The sequence below is a fragment of the Felis catus genome, chromosome C1 (assembly GCF_018350175.1).
Source record: "Felis catus isolate Fca126 chromosome C1, F.catus_Fca126_mat1.0, whole genome shotgun sequence".
NCBI classification, from domain to species: domain Eukaryota; kingdom Metazoa; phylum Chordata; class Mammalia; order Carnivora; family Felidae; genus Felis; species Felis catus.
The window spans coordinates 104,178,447-104,197,774 of record NC_058375.1 but is presented as its reverse complement, the minus strand read 5'-3'; the positions used below and the strand labels follow the sequence as shown (position 1 = coordinate 104,197,774).

At 42.1% G+C, this 19,328-nt stretch overlaps 2 protein-coding genes and 1 pseudogene across 3 annotated transcripts in view; 2 read left to right on the top strand and 1 right to left on the bottom strand.

The window, feature by feature from the left end:
* LIX1L (limb and CNS expressed 1 like) overlaps positions 1-9,037 on the top strand; it is a 19,953-nt gene extending 10,916 nt beyond the window's left edge. Inside the window, exons 3-6 of the mRNA XM_023259082.2 lie at positions 1,578-1,718; positions 5,801-5,896; positions 6,452-6,529; positions 6,866-9,037. Coding sequence (XP_023114850.2) covers positions 1,578-1,718; positions 5,801-5,896; positions 6,452-6,529; positions 6,866-7,108 — 558 coding nt within the window. The 3' untranslated portion in view covers positions 7,109-9,037. The remainder of the gene's footprint in view (positions 1-1,577; positions 1,719-5,800; positions 5,897-6,451; positions 6,530-6,865) is intronic.
* On the bottom strand, positions 8,726-19,328 carry LOC111561811 (annotated as a pseudogene).
* RBM8A (RNA binding motif protein 8A) lies at positions 11,904-13,652 on the top strand. Of its 2 annotated transcripts, none has more exons than XM_006935061.5 (6): positions 11,904-12,045; positions 12,322-12,381; positions 12,510-12,584; positions 12,769-12,905; positions 13,196-13,332; positions 13,434-13,652. In XM_006935061.5, the coding sequence occupies exons 1-6, from the start codon at positions 11,979-11,981 to the stop codon at positions 13,477-13,479; spliced, it is 522 nt and encodes a 173-aa protein (XP_006935123.1). In that variant the 5' UTR covers positions 11,904-11,978; the 3' UTR covers positions 13,480-13,652. The 2 variants fall into 2 exon arrangements, with proteins under 2 accessions (XP_006935123.1, XP_003990593.1); XM_003990544.6 differs by having other exon boundaries at positions 12,507-12,584.

The window sequence follows — 19,328 nt, the reverse complement described above, 5'->3', positions numbered from 1 at the left end:
GGAGGTAGAGATTATGTCTGTCTTCTTTCTCAGTCAGTTTTAGATCTTTACCACCCACTCAGCACACAGCAAAGAGTAGACATTTAATAAATCTGTGGCATGAAACAGGGCCATTGCAGTTCAGTTCCTGCCTCAAACAGAAAAGTCCTGAAGAGGCTTCATTTCAAATAAGGTGACTAATTTTTTTCCCCTCAGAACCCCAACAATTTCAGAGAAATAAATATATGCTCAGGACGACTAATGTTTCTTCTTTCTCTCCTAGAGAATAAGATCTCCCCTTCCTTCTCTCACCTCATCTTATTGTTGAATAAAGATTTGATAATTTTATGGTGATGCCCATAATTGGATCATTACAGTCATTTGATTTCTGTTATTTCCCCCCAAAGAACAGTACTATCTATCTTGGCCTGTTTTAGCTTGTGTCTTCTATACCCACTTTGGCAGGTGAAATTTCTCCTGGTGGTTTTCTTCATGGATGGATGATCTTTCAGGAACAATACCATACTATAGAATGAGCAGCAGCCTAGTGAACAGAGAAGTAGGAATGGAGAAATTGCAGAAGACAACTTAGGGTTAATGTACCAAGCTCCATATTCTGTCTCAGAGACACCTGTCAGCTAAAGAAAATCGGGAGTTATTGATATTAAGGTGGTTAAATAGTGAACATATCCTGGTCTACTTTTAAAAGCCATAACATTACTTTCTTCCTTTCCTCTGACCCTAATCATAAATGACAGGAGACACAGGCCTTTGAGGCAGCCAGTGATGATGAATTATATAAACAAATACTATAGGGATTTGAGGTTGAGTGATTTAAGACTTCTGAAAATCAGCCTTGGGCTATGATACCTATGTTGGAGACAATGTAAAAAACATGAATTAACTTTTAATATTTTCTTGCTTTGTTCAGGTCAGCTTTCCTTCTCCTTGCTACCCCTCTCCTCCTTGCTTCCCCTGGGGGGAAAAAGACTACACATTCCTTCTTCAGACCTTGGGCTCTGCTCAGGGATAGCTCATTGACTCACTGCGTTAGTGGGGGAACTGCCTGCTCACAGCGAAAAGTGAAGTCCAAGAATCCTGGATGGGCGCTTCTGGTAGAGACTAGAGGCCTCCTCTGCAGAAGCAACCTAGAGAAGACCTATTCTACTCCTAGCTTATCTAGAGGGATGAAAAGAAATCTTGCCTGTGCATGGAACAGGAGAGCAAGATACAAATTTCTAACAGGCTGGCCAGATTCTGGCTTTTGAGTAATTAATTCTGTTGACAGTTGAAACGGGCGTATTTTTTATATCCAGTGGTTATATGCTGACTTCAGCAGCCTTCCTCATTCTGCATTCAATTTGGTATGAGCTATAGCCGTCTCCAGTTCCTTAATGACTTCAGGATGTTGAATCAAAATTATGTTTCCAAATGCCTCAACCATTTTACAAAACAAACTTTGGAGGGTATACTGCACAAACTGATTTTTCCAAAGACTACCCAAGTGTCTTCTATCCTAATGTTTCCCTCCCACTGTTCCTTCCTTTCTCTCTCAGACACATATACATACATATTTTCTCTCTCTCTGTCCTGCCTAGTTTTGCCCCACAAAAGCTGAGGCCCGGCGGAGTGCTGCAAAGATTGCACTGATGAATTCTGTGTTTAATGAACACCCTTCCCGAAGAATCACTGATGAGTTCATTGAGAAGAGTGTCTCTGAGGCCCTGGCATCTTTCAATGTAAGTTACAGGGAGTTCAAAGAAAAGAAAGTGGGGGATGGGAGAACTGGCTGGCTGGGAAGTCTTGTAAATCACTGGGAATCAGAGCGGGATTTCTTGTTTTCTTTCCTGTATAGACAGGAATTTATTTTCTGTCGATCTTGCATATTACGTCCTCCCTATGTCTCAATCACTGATTCTTGTGTATGTTTATGTTTTTGTTGGTATTTTGCCTCTTTCATTGTATCTCTTTGGTATCTAGAAACCTTTAATTCAAGATTTGTGGAATTTTAGAGATATTTCAAAATAAAACCTGAGCTTGAATGTTGCTTTTCCCAATTTTGGTTTAAGACCTTACTCCCTTCTTACTTCACTGTTCTTTTCTTTTTTTTTTTTTTAATTTTTATGACTTTTCTTATTGCCATTCATCTCCGTGACCACTCCTATTAATAAAGAACACTTTATAATACAGTGTCTTAGTTTTTATTTTTTTCCTTTCCACGAATGGGGTGGGTAATTTTTTTACTCTTTCAAAAGAATGTTCCTTCAAATGATGATGATGATGATGATAATCACAGCTAATCCTAATTGAGTATTTACTTTGTGTCAGGGACTGTTCCAGGGGATTTATGTGTATTTTATGTCATTTGATCATCACCATAATGCTCTGAGATATAAGAACTATTAGTACCCCTGTTTTACAGATAAGGAAACTAAAAACATAGAAGTGAAATTTTGCCTGAAGGGATGTAGCTAGAAAGTGGTAGAGCCAAGACTGGAACCCAAGTTGACTCAGAATTTTCTAGCTTAGGGGTGCATCCTGGAAATGAACACTGCCTTCTCTCTTCCTTCCCGCAAGTTCACTGATAGGGTGATAGGGTGAAAGTCTGACCAATTTTCTGTTTCTGTTCTCTTTGAAGTTAAGATGTAATTACATATACTAAACCACTTCAGTTATCTGTTTGTATATTTATTAGTGTTGAACACTTTAGATAATAAGTTGGCTTCCCTCTGTTACCCATCTGATTTCCTCCCATTTCTCTTTGCCCTGGTCAGAAGTATCTACAAGGAATAAAAACAATTTTTTATATTGATCAAAGCCAATTAAATTAAGAAAGTACATTTATCACCCTTAAGTCACCTAATATATTATAAAGTGAAACACTGGTTTGGATTATAGAAAGCAATGCTTATAAGCATGGACTCTGAATTCATCGTTTTGAAATTATGGTTCTACTAGCTATGTGGCTTTGAGCAAGTTACTTAATCTAAGTCTCAATTTCCTCATCTGTAACAATTATACCTGTAGGATTACTGGATAGAAGAGAATATATTTAAGCACTTAGCACGTGTTACCTGTTTTGATGCCTTTGGATGCAAGTAATAGAAAAATCTTACTTCAAACTGACTTAAGGGAATACACCAAGAAAGGAAATTTACTCTCTAACATGACAGGAAGTCCAGAAGTAGAGAAGATTTCAAGGCTGGTTGATTCCATGGATCAAGAATGTCATCATCTACTAGCCAAATTCTTTCCATCTCTCCATTCAGCCATCCTCTAGATACTGTCTTTGTCCTTGAGCTTGCTCCCTTCAGATGCAAGGGTGCAAGATGACTACAGAATTTCAGATATTAAATGCAGATGTAACCATATTCAAAGACAGAAAGACACCATCTTTCTTTCTCTCTTTCTTTCTTAAGTAGGTAGGCTCCACACCCAATGTGGGGCTTGAACTCAAGACCCTGAGATTGTTGCATGCTCTACCAACTGAGCCAGTCAGGTGCCCTGAGACCTTCTTTTAGTACCTCTTTAGTAGTAAGGAATCTTCTCCCAGAAACCCGCCAATAGACCTCCCTTCTACTTCCTAATGGCCAGAATTCCCACCTTAAAACCAATTACAAGCAAAATGGGTTAGGATTTACCCACTGAAATTAGAGGATAAAATCACTCTTCCCTGAGGGAGATACATGGGAGATGGTAGGTAGTAGAACAAGATTAAGGTTCTATAGTAAGGAAGAAGGAAACAGATGTTGGCTAAGTCACCAGCAGTGTCTACTACAAAGTGTTTAGGAAACAAATTGTTTTTATTCTCTGCCAATATTTCTATTTGCCTAACCCCTCAAAACTGAGAATTTAATAGATTGCTCATTAATTTCCCAGTGGAATTGCCATACTCCAAATCACATTGATTTCAGGGCACCTGGGTGGCTCAGTCAGTTGGGGGTCTGACTTCGGTTCAGGTCATGATCTCATGGCTTGTGAGTTGGAGCCCCGCCTTGGGCTCTGTGCTGACAGTTCAGAGCCTGGAGCCTGCTTCAGATTCTGTGTCTCCCTCTCTTTCTTTGCCCCTCCGCTGCTCATGCTCTGTCCAAGAGCAAGGCCTGGGATAGATGGGCTCCTCTGCCCGCAGCTTCTTCTGTATATCCCAGTTGGCTGTACAGAGATAATCATTACTTTCTATGTACTTTATCATGGAAAACTCTGGAGGTACTGAATAAGGTACCATATGGAATGATTATAGGCAACCATGAAACAGGTTAATTGCTTCAGGGCCCTAAATGCTAATAGTGAAGGTTACCTTTTTCCTTCCTCTCTGTAGCTTTTCTTTTTTAAATCCAAATTTTGTGTTCTTTGCTTCACCATGAAGATTAACTACTGGTTGGCATGTTGCTTCTCATAAGCCACAAAATAATATGGGTTGATCTTGTGTGACTTCTTGTTGATTCTAGCAGAGTGAAAACAAATAAGCCAGCACATATGGTATACTTACTAAGCGCATGGAATTATTATAATACATATACAGTACAGCGCCATGGAGAAGTGCCCCATAATAAACTGAATTTGGATATAACTTGATTGGCTCCTCACTTCTACCTAGTCCCCTTTCTCAAAGAGAGCAGAATCTTGGGAGGCGTGGAGCAGGGACAGTGGTGCAGAATGGGCTAGAAAGATCAGGCAACTTGTCAGGAAGTAGAAGGAGAAAGTTGGGTCCCTGTGTTCCCAGAAGTCTCCTGGTTTTATTTTCCTAGATCAGGCTGACAAAAAGGTCACCAAAAAAAAAAATAGCAGCTGCCCTTATTTTGGAAGTCCCAGCCAGCCCCAGGGTCTGGAATTATCCCCAGTAATACTAAACCGCCATCAAGTACCACTAAACCAAAGCCAGCACCAGAATGGATTTGGATTGTGTAACTGGATACCAAGTCTAGTATAATAATGTACCACATTTTATATAATTGGAGTTTTAAAACCACATTTATCCCTTTTTAAATAATTTATTTAATTCTCAAAACAATCTTAGGAGATAGATCTGTGATTATTCCCATTTTACAGATGAGGAAACAGGAACAGAGAGGTTAAATGACTTCCCCAAGGCCTCAAGATTAGTAGGAGATCCAGTCTATACCGTATTGTTTGTTTGCATAGGCAATGAATCTTAGTTCTATCCCCACAGGGTCATGTAACCACTGGAACACACAAGCCAAATGTCTAAGAGGCTAAACTGCTACCCAGAATTTACTATGCTTTATGGCTCCTACTGTTTCCCTTGAAAATGCATTTGCCCAATTATCCTCTAGGCTAGTCCAATCCTGTGTGTTGGACTCACTCTGTTATTTTGGCTAAATTGGGGTTCTTCTCTATGTTTCAGTGTTCCCTCTTTGTAAGATAGGGAAAATCAGATTGACCTCTGTCACTTGAGTTAATATGTGTGATGACTTTGGAGTCTTCTAGGTCTATGCTGACCAGCAGAATAGCCACCAGCCACATGTAGCTGTTAAACACCTGATATGTGGCTAGTATGACTCGAGATGTGCTGTAAATGTGGAAGAGACTTCAGATTTTGAAACCCTGGTATAAGAAAAAGAATGTAAAAATTTCATGAAAAATTTTTATGCTAAGTATAGCTAAATTATATTTTGAATATATTAGCTTAAATAAAACATGCTATTTACATTAATTTTACCTGTTTATTTTTACTTTAACGTGGCAACTAGAAAATGTTACATTAGATTGGGGGCTTGCATTATATTTCTACAGGACAGTGCTGCTTGAGGTGATAATCCTGATTGAAAATCTATTTGTCTTTTCCTTTCCTCTGTTACAGGGCAACAGGGAGGAAGCTGACAACCCAAACACAGGGATTGGTGCCTTCCGATTCATGCTGGAATCCAACAAGGGCAAGTCAATGTTGGAGTTCCAGGTACCATGGCTCTCATAACATGGATCAACCTGCATTTATTGGGGCGCCTGGGTGGCGCAGTCGGTTAAGCGTCCGACTTCAGCCAGGTCACGATCTCGCGGTCCGTGAGTTCGAGCCCCGCGTCAGGTTCTGGGCTGATGGCTCGGAGCCTGGAGCCTGTTTCCGATTCTGTGTCTCCCTCTCTCTCTGCCCCTCCCCCATTCATGCTCTGTCTCTCTCTGTCCCAAAAATAAATAAACGTTGAAAAAAAATTTTTGAAAAAAAAGAAAAAAAAACCCTGCATTTATATTATATTATATTATATTATATTATATTATATTATATTATATTATATTTCCTTCTAATCCCTAACTCATTGATCATCAGTTGGAAGGGAAGGGAGAGAAGGTTAGAATATTTTTCAATATATAAATACCTTCCTTCCCCAAAGGGCACATCAGAGTTGGTATAAGAGATGCTTACGTAAATACATTCTGTAAAAGGTCCCCCATGTAATTGTGATGCAAACCCTCAATATAAATCACTGCTCTGGCACTTCATGTCTTCTTCCTCCAGGAACTAATGACAGTTTTTCAGCTGCTGCACTGGAATGGCAGCCTTAAGGCCATGAGGGAGAGACAGTGCTCTCGGCAGGTAAGAGACCCTGTCTGTGAGAGGAGTCTTGCAGAAGGGCTATTTCGAGGTGGCTGTTATGTTAGACATAAGCAGGCCTATAGTTACCAGGTTGTGAATCCTGAAAGCCTCAAAGTACCCTCTTCATTCCTAACATCTTTCCTATTTAGATCTTAACTGTAGCTCTTTTGCCTGCCTTGCTTCCCCCACGGGGAAGTTTCCCTTAAGAATCTCCTTAAAGGACTTACGTGCTGACTTCAGTTAGGACTCCAAGGCTAAGAGTTCCTCATCCCATTGGGTCCATTTGGTATGAACCTTGACTTTGTCAGTAACCTTCATTTTCCTTTCCCCTTGCAGGAAGTGTTGGCTCATTATTCACACCGGGCCCTGGATGATGATATTCGCCATCAAATGGCATTGGACTGGGTGAGCCGGGAGCAGAGTGTGCCAGGGGCACTGTCTAGAGAGCTGGCCTCTACTGAGCGGGAGCTGGACGAAGCTCGGCTGGCAGGCAAGGAGCTGCGCTTCCACAAGGAGAAGAAAGATATTCTCCTGCTGGCCGCTGGGCAGTTGGGCAATATGCATTCCTCCAACTGCTAGGCGTCCATGCACATACTCCCCATCCTCTCCAGGCTCTTTTTGATAATGTCTTTTCTAAGACTTAGTATGATTTCTGTACATACTTTCTCAATTTTATACTTTAAAATATAGATATATATATATGTATATGTATAAATTCTACACTCAGATCCCAATTTGCTGAGAGATCCCTTTTCTTCTAGTTTTTGGATGTAGTTTCCTTTGAAACATCCTCATTCCACTTTGTAAAAAGAGCAGGCTGTCTTCAGAGCTTTGTTGGTGCTTATACTCCCAGCTCTGTGTAGTCATTTCAATAGCACAAAATGATTGACAAAGTGTTCTTATAATCTAACAGGGAGTTTGAATAAGGTCTGTGTGCCCCACCCTCACCCTCAACCTCGTTCCTGCTTTCTCTTGGACTCCAAACAGGGTACGAGTATGAAGGCTTTGGCTTGAGTTTATCTTGAGTTGGGCCTACTTAGTACTGAGCTGTTCCTCCAGTGACTAGACATTTCCTTGCCTAGACTCCCCACCAACCGCTTCCCGCCACTACCTTACTCCTCCTCTGCCTCCAAGCGGTACTTCATTTTGAGACTTCCTTTATTAATTTGGAAGGAAGTAGACAGCTGCTTGTTCAAATTATTCCTGAGAAACTTCCCAGGAAGAAGAGAGGAATTATAAACACAAAACTAGGTGTTTATCACCTAAGTTGCTTCTGGGGCATAGATACCATACCAGCTTCCCGGGTGTGTTCTTGCTCCAGAAGGGATCAGCATTGAAGCCTCTTCCAATATTCCCTCTTCACTCCTCTCTGCTCACCCAGCTTCACTGAGCCCTGTGTTTAAACCTTCCTGTCTGCAGAAATGGGTAGGAGGGAAAACATATTTCCCAACTCTGTCTCTTCCCTTCATGTTGCTCTTTGGAAACATTATTTGTCCTCTTTGGTGAGGACCGTGTTCCTCTCTCTCCCACAAAGTTGCTGCTGTTTGCTACCTTTGATGTCCATAGATTCACAGTTGTTTTCTCTCTTTTCTTTCCTCTTCTTCCACGTTGGTTATTAGAGCAGGAGTTGATCAAGAAAATTAGTTGCTACTGGCATTATGGCACTTCCTAACTGGAACCCTGGGGAGACTGCAGGAGGGAAAAGAGACTACATGATCAACTATGTTTTTAAGACTCTCCGCCTCCCACCCCCAATCTCTCTCCTGGGTGAAATAGGGGAGAAATATCTGAAGTACAGCTAAAGCATTCCTCTTTGGGAGAATTTTTTATAGGTCTCTCAAAGATGTGTTTTCCCTTTGTTTCTATAAACTCCTTTATACTATATTATAGTTCGGTGCACTTTCTAAAATGTTCTTGGGATGTTTCCTGTTTCTGCAAAATTGGACTTTCCATTCTATGATTATACACTTTGTTTTTAGGAATAGGTTAGGAAATAGGCCACAATTTGCTCTTTTGGATCAGATAGGGATAAGATGAAAATCAGCTTTTTTGCTTTTGAAATCATCTTGGTGATCAGTACATATGGGATCAGTGGTAAGGAATCTAGCAACTGTTTTAGTGCTTGAAAGGGACCTCCTGGAATTCTCCAAGTCCCATCTCTGTATACCACGAAGCACATGTAGGGTAGGAGTAGAGGCTCCTATGTTAAATAACAGGTATGTCTACCCAGTTTTTATTGATATTTATAATCCAGACATCATAAACCCTCATTTCTCCTATGCTCCTTTCTCTGAGAAGTGTGAAGGGGTGTGAGTTGTGGGAAGAACTTCTTTGCACCTCCTGGATTATTTTTCTCAAGTAACAACCAGTTAAGATCCCAAAGCACTGGAGAAAAATTGTTCCCTATCTGTCCACTTTCATTGTTAAAGATTTTGCTTATCTTTTTACTACTTTCTATGTATTTTATATGTATAATTTTATACAATTAAAAATAGATTTTTGTCTAGTAAGCCAGATTGACTCTTTCTTAAGACATATGTATCAGAGGAGCTCTAAAACGACCCTTTCTTTTATAAACAGACTAAAAGATAATTTTGATTAGTATTTTTTGGGTGGCAGAAATAAGATTGTACTGTTGGGGGAAGGCATTCTGCTTCCCCTTCAGACATTTGAGGAACCTGGATTTTGTCACTGACCCTTTCTTTTCAAGCTCTACCCATTTCCACTAGCGAACTCACTCACCATGGTCACTTCAACTCTATCTTATACACCATTCTCAATCTCTTTCACCCTTTTGAGCTTTTACATCTATATTTCCATGACATCACCAACTGAATTAATCTTATTTTTAAAAATTTTTAAATGTTTATTTATTTTTGAAAGAGCGAGAGAGAGAGCAAGCAGGGGAGGGGCAGAGAGGGAGTGAGACACACAATCTGAAGCAGGCTCCAGGCTCCGAGCTGTCAGCACAGAGCTGCATGTGGAGCCTGAACTCACAAGCAGCGAGATCATGATCTGAGCTGAAGTCGGTTGCTCAACCGACGGAGCCACCCAGGTGCCCCTCACCACCTGAATTTATGACACAAGCTCTCTGAAGTCACATATTCAAAATAAAAGCCATTTCATACATGCTCTTCTTTGACTCCCCAAATCTGTTATTAGGATTATTATCTACCCAGTTACTTAAATTAGAACCTTAGGTCCATTCCTTACCATGATCTAATCAGTCACTTGCTGTTGAGTTTACCTCCTATATAAACTTCCTAATCTGTCTTGTCCATATCCACTGCCTTAGTTCAGTCCTTTATCATCTCTGGGTTGGACCACTGCAATAGCTTCCTTACCAGCCTCTGCCTTCATTCTTAACATCCTCTCAACTACTGTCAGATTTCTTTCTAAAATACTTAGGAGTGCACCACTACCTTGCTTAAACCATCACTTAGCTATCCTTGTCCTTAACAGCATTCCCCGAAGTTTTATATGGGAACCCTTGGTATTACCTGAGATGATTTTAGGTGGTAGAGGGACAAACATTTTTCATTTTTACTTATTTTATATTTTAATCTGAAGCTGTAGTAGAAAAAAATACAGATTTTACATTTATGGCAGTGATATTTAAATTTAGTGCAAATTTGTTTAATTAAAAAGTCAGTCTACATAAGGAGAAACACTAATCAAGAAACAGCATGGGGGCTATTTACAGTTGTGAAAAATCATGAACACTCAAATACTTGAAGTACAGAAATTCTTGCCTATGGGATAAAATTTCAATATCCTTAGCATGGCATACATTTTGGCCCTAACCTGTACTTCTAGCTTTATTTCCTAGCCACACAGCATCAGGCAAACAATTTCTTGCCATTCTGATATTTGTTCATTCAATAAGCATGTATCAAATGACTACTGTGAGCTAGACACTGGTCTAAACTTTGGGGATATCGTTGTAATTAAGGGTCTCTGCCATAAGGATTACACTCTAATGGGAATTCAGACAATAAACGAGTCAGAAAGTAAACAAGGTAGTAAGCAAGTTCTGTGAAGGACATAAACAAGAGTGCAGGACAGGAAAGTAGAGAAAGTAGTATTTTAGGGAGACCTAAAGGATGAAGTTGAATGAGCCATGTGAAGAGCTGGAATAAGAGCATCAGGAACAGAAAGTTGCAAAAGTCCTGAGGTGGGAAAGAACACAATTGAGGGAAAATGTAGGGAGAGCTTAATAAGAAGGCAGAATGGTAATGGAGGTCGTTGTAAATAGGCAGAGTAGGCGGTTCAAATTTTATTCCCAAGTGAAAAAGTCAAGGAAGGGTTTTGTTAGGGATATGACCAGCTGATTTTTTCAAGGATCACACTACCTACTGTGGAGAATGGATTAGTGTCTCCTATTCTCAGTACAGCTGCGTGGCCTGGAAAACTACCCAGCCTTAAAGGCCCAGTTCAAATGGAAGCCCTTCTTACTCCCAGTCCTATTAGAAACTTTCTTTGTACTGCCATTACACTTTGTCGTAGCAATTATCACTTTCATAATGAGTTATAAAGTGATTGTTGATAATGAGATTATTTTGCCTTGTATTGCCCACACTTTCTCTAATATTAAAGTCACATAACGGCTTGATTAAAAAATTAATAAATAAATGAATCTGCAGTCCACTATTGTTAAAGGTTTACATCAGGATTCCAGAATTTGGGGGCAATATGGGTTTTGCCTCAACGCCTAGGTTTTTAAACATGAAATACACGCACCATTCCCAAAGAGGTTAAAGCCCCCATTTTGTTTAAAGCCCTGATTTTGTTTTGTTTTTTAATCCCCAGAGGTGGTGGGAAGAATTTGAGAGTTTATATTAAAAAAATTATAACAAAAAAATTTTAAGAAGTTGACACCCGTGTCACCAATGCTAGTTCCCGGACAACCAGGTCTGTTAGTGTTAAGAGAAATTCGGTGCTACAGTACGAGCCAGAAACAGCTTCAGTACCCAGCATTATGGACTGAACTATTTTTAAAATGTTTCCATCACAGATCCAGCTGCTCTTCAGAGCAGGATACAGGTCTAGAAGTTTTGAGAGAAAAAACGTTCTTCAAACTTCCATTTGGTACGGAGTCCAAGGAGACGGTACACAATCCTCTAATAAAGAAATCCGGCTGTGCTTCGCTGGCAGTAGTATTTCTCCTCGGCTGCCCTACTTAATAAGGCACTGCCTGCAGCCACCCGTTACCTTGTCCCTTACAGTGCCACTCTGTTCAGCTGACCACTTGCTCAAGATGGCTACAGGAACACTTCCGGCATCTTCCCGAACAAGGCCCGCCTCCATTGCGTATTTTCGCTGCGCCGGGGGCGGGACTTAGACTTAGCTTTTGATTGGTCAACTTGACTAGCGACCTTTCCCCTCCGCGACAGTTTCCCGAGGTGCCTAGTGCCTGAGCGGCACGGACGAGAGTAAGAAGGGAGGCAAGATGGCGGACGTGCTGGATCTTCATGAGGCCGGGGGCGAGGATTTCGCCATGGATGAGGATGGGGACGGTGAGGACAGTGGAGGCTGCTGCGGGAAGCGGGGAAGGTGCGAGAGAAGGATGTAATAGGAAAACAATTCCTGCCCGGCAGGGAGGATGGGAGTCGGGGAACCAGGTTTCGGTTGGATTAGCGACTGCGCCCCCTTCGGGAGGAATGGGGGAGGGACCGGGAAGGGAATGGGACTGGAGGTGGTGGGACTGCCTTCAGATGATGTTTTCGGAGACAGACTATTGTTATAAGTAACTGTTATCTTTGTTATTCATTCTTTCACTTCTGGGGCTCCAGAGAGCATCCACAAACTGAAAGAAAAGGCGAAGAAACGGAAGGGCCGCGGCTTTGGCTCCGGTGAGTGTTGTGCCGGGAAAATGGGTTTAGAGTGGCGACAGCTACGAGTTTCGGGGTCCCCATTCGGACTCATGGGGAACAGTGGGAGAAGAGATTTCCGGTGATCTCCTGTATGTTCTTTATAGAAGAAGGGTCTCGAGCGCGGATGCGTGAGGATTATGACAGCGTGGAGCAGGATGGTGATGAACCCGGACCACAGCGCTGTAAGTGAAATGTAGCCAGTAGGGCTCTGTGTTTGTAGTGGATTATGGACCAGTGAAATAAAACCAAGTAGGAATGGAGTCAGAGATAGCTTAACCAATCTCTGAAACCCGCACTCACTCCACTGTTGTGATCTTGCTTGAAGTTTTTCTCTGGTGTGCTCATTCTCCTTCCCTTCCCCAACAGCTGTTGAAGGCTGGATTCTGTTTGTCACTGGAGTACACGAGGAAGCCACTGAAGAAGACATCCATGACAAATTTGCAGAGTATGGAGAAATAAAAAACATCCACCTCAACTTGGACCGGCGTACAGGATACCTGAAGGTATCCTAAATAACAATCTATTGTTCTCTTCCCCCATAACCTTTGACAGCATTGGTAGTTGTCCACTGTGATTGGCCAAGAAATAAAATGAGGTTGGCAATTGATTTTGTTAGACACAGAAAAGAGACAGATAGAAACAGACATTTTGTACAGTACAGTTATATGGTGTACATTCATTGTTTAAAGTTTACATATTTTTCTATTTGAGTATGAGCCTAGATTTGAGGAATAAAATAGTGGTATTTGGTGGAATATGAGGGTTTTGATCTCTGTTTTTTCACTTGTCCTAGGGGTATACTCTAGTTGAGTATGAAACATACAAGGAGGCCCAGGCTGCTATGGAGGGACTCAATGGCCAGGATCTGATGGGACAGCCGATCAGTGTGGACTGGTGTTTTGTTCGGGGTCCACCCAAGGGCAAGAGGAGGTAAAGTGGAGAGGGCAAACTATCTTGGTGAAGGGGACATGAACAAAACAGAATAAGGACATAGAATTATGTTCCTCTGATGGACTCTTCCTTTTCCCTAGAGGTGGCCGAAGACGCAGCAGGAGTCCAGACCGGAGGCGGCGCTGACTGGTCCTCTCTTGTCCAGATGTTCTCTCCAGAGATTCCTTGTGACCATACAGCCTTGGAGAAGTAGGGTTGGGGTGGAACTCCCCGTGTTTATATTTAACTCTCACTCTACTTGCTTAGTGGGTTGTGGGTTTTTTTTGAGTTATGAATAAATGTCCCATTTTTGTTTTGTACATTTAAAATTACTTTTCTGTTCTAACATTGCAAGCTCTGAAGAACTATTTATGGTAAGGCAGTATGGGTCACTGTGGAGATACCTCTAGGGACTCGATTCTGTGTGATTTTTTACATTAGATATAGTCTTCAAGTTTCAGCTAGGGTCAAAGTAGAGAACACTGCTTGGTATTTCTTTTTCTTGGAAGCTAAGAGAGCACGGGCAGAAGTGAGGTGTTCTTGTGATATTAAAGAATAATTGTTCTGTTTCTGTATACTCTGTCCTGGGCAGATGGATGTTACAGGAATGTCTCTTTTGTTTCTTCTGTCCTTGCTGCCACATTTGTTTGTACTTCCAGCTGTCTAAGGGCTTGAATCTCTTGTTGGGGCATTCTCTCAGAGCCTTTTTCCCTGGAGGAGTCTCTACTGTGTTCTTGGTGCCTTCAGCAGCCAAGGGTAAAGGCTCCATAGAGGAGAGGATCCAGAGGAACACTGAAGAGGCCAGAAAGGAAAAGGATGTGGCTGAGGCTGGGAGGGACTTCAGTTAGCATGATGGGGGAGAACCAGTACCACAGTTCTAGCAGGTAATAAGATGTCCCAACAGAGGACAAACGTCAGCAAGACAACTAGGGCCAGTCCCAGGGCCCGCAGACGAACATGGGAACAATTGTCTAAGGAGCAGCAGAGGGCAAATTCACTGGCAGGGGTTGGGAATTTAGAAAATATATGCAATTTCAGAACCCCTCAGCTTCTGAGTTGAGTGTAGGGTGAATGGATGAGTGGCAGAGATCGTGAGCTGGAGCTCTCCCAATACAAGGAAGAAAATATGGCAAATAGGTAATGCTGTAAACCCTCTTCCCTTCCCAAACTGGGACTATATGCTTCCCTCCTGTCCCCCCATCCCAAGGATTATGACAGACATGCTGGAGAAAAGGTTTTGATTGAGGTGCTGTGTTACATGAAGCTACTAAGTCTTCTTGAAGACTTGATGGTATCCAAGAGTAAAGGAGAATACTGATCATCTTTCTCCTTACTCCGTACCCAGCTAACTCAACCCCAGAGGATAGCTAGAAGGTTGTTAGAGTTGAAGGCATTTGGCAAATACTTGCAGCATCAGGTGCTAGAGATAGGGTTATGAAGTTACTTTTGGTGGTCACAGCTATCAGATCAGTAAGTAAGGCTAGAGGCCATAGTTTTAAGGTATGGATTAGGGCCCGAGGATTGGAGTCTCACCGTGGTCCCCCTTCCTCATCGGGAACTGGACCCACTGAAGACGGTGCAGGTATAGCAGACGTTCATGGCAGTCCATGGCAGCAGAAAGAGGCAACAGAAGGTGAAGAGGTTATCGGTGGTCTCTTGCCATCGAGCCTTGAAACTGCCTTTGGTGACACACTGGATGAAGGAGACTGGGCCAGCTTGGCGGACGGTGTGGAACAGGAACAGCTGGAGTGGAGTTTGAGGACTATTAGAACTGGTCCTTCTTCCCCCTTCCCACCACCAGTCACACTGTCTTCCCAGCATCCTTCGTTCTGTGCAGAGCTGTGCAGTGCTGAGTACTGGTTCATCTGTAGTGCCATATTTAAAAGGTTAGAATCTTGAAAATATCATTCCTTTCAGCTGTGGAGCTCATCAGTCAGTTCGTTAAATCCTGGGACTTAAAGAATCTTGCCTTCTTGAGTACTATCCTAATGTTGCACTTTGTAAAAGGATATTTCTACCACATCAACATTTTTAGCTGAAATGATTTTTCTGATGTGTCTAATCAATTCTGTGGAAAAAGAAATTTTGTATAAAATGGGTGCTGCTAAAATTTCAGGCCATTTTGCAGCCACTAGGTGAAATGACCTTCAGTAATAGTGTTATGTACAATAACTATTAACAGTGAAACAATGCTAAGTAATAAAATGTAACATTCTTCCAAATGCTATTGGCTGCCCTTCCCCCTTTTTGATAAATTGCTGAGGTTTTTATTTTAATCCATAAAGAGTATTTTTCAGTTTAGAGCTTCAGGATTAGTACCTTGGTTCAGGTAAGGCAGATTGAGTCACTGTTTGATAAAGCAAGCTCAGTGGGTGTCAGATTCCTGGGTCTAAGGCATTTGGGAAAGTGATTTCAGCAGGCACGAGGGACTATTAGGAAAGATGAATAGTATCAGCCATAGACAATTTTATGAATGGCTTTGGGTTTTGATCAGCTCCTCCGAGCTAGTTAGGGGAGTGGTCTTTCCTCTTTCCCTGTCTTGAGTCCATATATTTCTGCGGTTTTTTTGTTTGCTTGGTTTCTTTTGTTTTGTACCATGCCTAGCAAATTGTGAAAAGGGGATTAAAAATAGGCAAGCCTCCTGTACGAAGTTTGGTCCATAGTCCTAGGTCTGTTTTTCCTTTCCCGTATTTTATATGCAATTTACCACCTACTATAGAAACCTTCCTTTCAACTTGTGAAAACTTGAGCCTACAAAGATAATTTCTAACTACTCCAGTACTCCTTGACCCACTTTTTTTTTTTTTTTTTTTTTTTACAGACATATTAGTCCTTGAAGGCAGGACTGATATTTTAAATACAACATATGGGGGCGGGGGGAGCACCTCGGTGGCTCAGTCGGTTGAGCGTCCAATTTCGGCTCAGGTCATGATCTCACGGTTCGTGGGTTTGAGCCCCATGTTAGGCTCCATCCTGACAGCTCAGAGCCTGGAGCCTGCTTCAGATTCTGTTTTTCTGCTCTCTGCCCCTCCCCCACTCACACTCTGTCTCTTTCTCTCTCAAAACTAAATAAACATTAAAAAAAAAACCCTACTTTTAAATAAATACATAAATAAATACAACATGTGGGCAATGCAGAATTTATACAAGAGGATACTAACTTGGAACCAAAAATACCACCTTTTGCACATGTATCATAATGTTAATCAGTTTGCCGTTGAACCAAATGGGGACTGCGGTTGTCAGAATGTCTGTTACAAAGGATGAAACTCCTATTTAATATCTTGTGGCCCATTGGTTTCAAGTGACTTAGACAAAGTGATATAGCCAGTAGTAGAGCCTAGACTCAGAAGAAACAAAACAATGCAATAAAAAAAAAAAAAGAAAAAACAGGCTTCTAGGGGTGCCTGGGAGGCTCAGTTGGTTAAGCATCTGACTCTTGGTTTCGGCTCAGGTCATGATCTCATGGTTCGTAGGATTGAGCCCTGCATCTGACTCTGCCCAGACAATGCAGAGCCTGCTTGGGATTTTTTTTTCTCTCTCTCTCTCTCTCTGTCTCTGCCCCTTCCCTGCTTCTGCTGTCTTTATCTCTCAAAATAAATAAACCTTAAAAAAAAAAAAACAGGCTTCTAACTCCCAGTCCACATCTAAAATTTGTTTCATATAAAAAACTAACAACTTTTACACTGAGGCAACAATGCTGCTTTTTAAAGCTCTGGGTAGCAGAGGTCCTGTTGCAACATATTGTTGGAAGCAATATTTTTTATCTTAGAACTATAGTCAGGCTAACTTTTGGTAGTTACATTTCTAATATTTGAGGATTTAGGGATCAGATTTTAAATCTGATTCTATAATACATTATCATTCCACAGCCCTTCCACATAGAATCCTAATCCTGGTGTCCGAAATGCTGCTCTACTCCTTCCCCTCAGAGGGGGGTCTTAAAGGTTTTGGTCTTAAAGGAATTGCTTCATATTTCATTTTTTTCCCCTAGATTTCTACTTCATTGTCAATATTTGAGATTTGATAACTGTATCCAAGTTCACATGCTCTGTTTTCTTTCTAGCGTTCTTTGCAGTTTTCACAATAAAGCTAGAATAAAAAATATAAATCTGATTATTTCACTCTCCACATTTTACCTTAGTGCCTCTCCACTCAGGATAAAGTACAAGCTTAGTATTTGTAATCGAGGTTTCCTTCCCATCCAGGCTCATTACTCACCCATTTTCTAGCCCTCAACTTTAGCAGCAACCACTTTGAACTCCTTTGCCCTCCACCTCCCCACCATTCCCTGCTTTATTTAACTTGTTTAACACCTCTCTTAACAAGTCAAAAACAATCAGTTTTAATGTCTTTGAGAAGCTTTCCCTGACTGTCCAAAAGTGGTTTCGGACACCCTCATTGTTCTTTAGCTTCTCCGTATGCTTACCTTTAGCATGATGCTTGACTGCATACTGTACTACAATTGCATACTAATTTGTTTTCTGCACTAGTCTAAGTTTCTTGAAGGCAGGACTCTGCTGCTCAATCCTTGATAGAGCATTTGAGTGTACCTAGGAGTAATGCACATAATTTTTTAAATGGATGAGTAAATGTACTACAGAGTTTTACCCAAAGCCCCTGGCTTCACTGTCTTCTTTTTTTAATTTTTTTTTTTTGTTAATGTTTGTTTATTTTTGAGAGAGAGATTGAGAGAGTACAAACGGGTAATGGCGGAGAGAGAGTGAGACCCAGAATCTGAAACAGGCTCCAGGCTCTGAGCTGTCAGCACAGAACCCGATGTAGGGCTCTATCCCATGGACTGAGAGAGCATGACCTAAGCCGTAGTCGGATGCCCAACCAACTGAGCCACCCAGGCGCCCCCACTGTCTTCTTTATAGACCCCCATATGTGTTTCAATCCCTAGAGTTTTCTGCAATAATCTCCTGAAGAAGGTGAAGCTGGGGAGATGCAAAAAGGTGGGAGCCAAGCATAGCAAAACAAAGCTGAAGAAGGAGTCATAGATACAGGTACTGCTTTTAAGAAGTAGGCTCTTAACAGAGATACAGATTAGCATGCAATGATCGGGTTTTTTTAAATGTTCATTTATTTTTGAGAAAGAGTTGAGCAGGGGAGAGACAGAGAGACGGAGACACAGAGTCCAAAGCAGACTCCAGTCTCTGAGCTGTCAGCACAGAGCCTGATGCTGGGCTTGAATTCACGAACCACAAGATCATGACCTGAGCCAAAGTTGGGCACTTAACCGAGTGAGCCACCCAGGTGCCCCAACATGCAATGATCTTAATTGGCAAAACAGCAGACTCCACTCTAAGGATTATTGGGTGACCACTGGCCAAGCACACCTCTTGACTCCAAAGGTTTATGTTGCATACCCAAATTCTTGTTCAGTCTAGCCTTGAGTCCCAAGTCACTCACCTGGGGCAAGGCAAGCAGGAAGCTAAGTCCTCAGGCTGTCTCCAGAAGTTTCCTTCCAGCTGAGCGGGGTCCATGCGAGTGGAGTACTGCTTCCTGGCGGTGGAGTCCAATGACCACAGGCAGGAAGGCTGCAGCATACATGGCCATTAGTTTCAGGAACATGAGTGTCCGACACGCAATGTCCCCGGCCAGCCATTGAACAGTGATATTCCAAGTGGCATCTAGGGGCCACAAAGGTGACAAGTCAGCAGCTGCTAATTGGGCAAAGAGTTGCACAGGGGAAGGATGGAGTTGGCTGGGTCGTGGCCGAGTCACTGACCACAGCATGGTCAGGTTCCCTACAGCCAAAGAAACAGTACAATGGTCAGTCCCACTCAGACCTTGGCTGCAGCTGAGAAGGTGAGGAGCTCTGATCCCACCACCTCTACTGATCCCGCCCAGACCTCCTCCGCAGCTAACCCCCGAGGGGTGCCTTGCCTATAGACATGGTGATCTGGAAGGGAAAGGGGTGAGGGGATGGAGGGTGAGTATGAAGAGGTTAGCTTCGTCCACTGAGTCTTCGCCCTTCTTATTAGGAAGGG

Excerpts from the sequence above, each read along its gene's own strand:
- RBM8A (XM_003990544.6), top strand. The coding sequence starts at position 11,979 with ATGGCGGACGTGCTGGATCTTCATGAGGCCGGGGGCGAGGATTTCGCC. Across the intron at positions 12,046-12,321 it reads CATGGATGAGGATGGGGACG|AGAGCATCCACAAACTGAAA; the intron begins GTGAGGACAGTG and ends CTGGGGCTCCAG. Across the intron at positions 12,382-12,506 it reads GGGCCGCGGCTTTGGCTCCG|AAGAAGGGTCTCGAGCGCGG; the intron begins GTGAGTGTTGTG and ends TGTTCTTTATAG.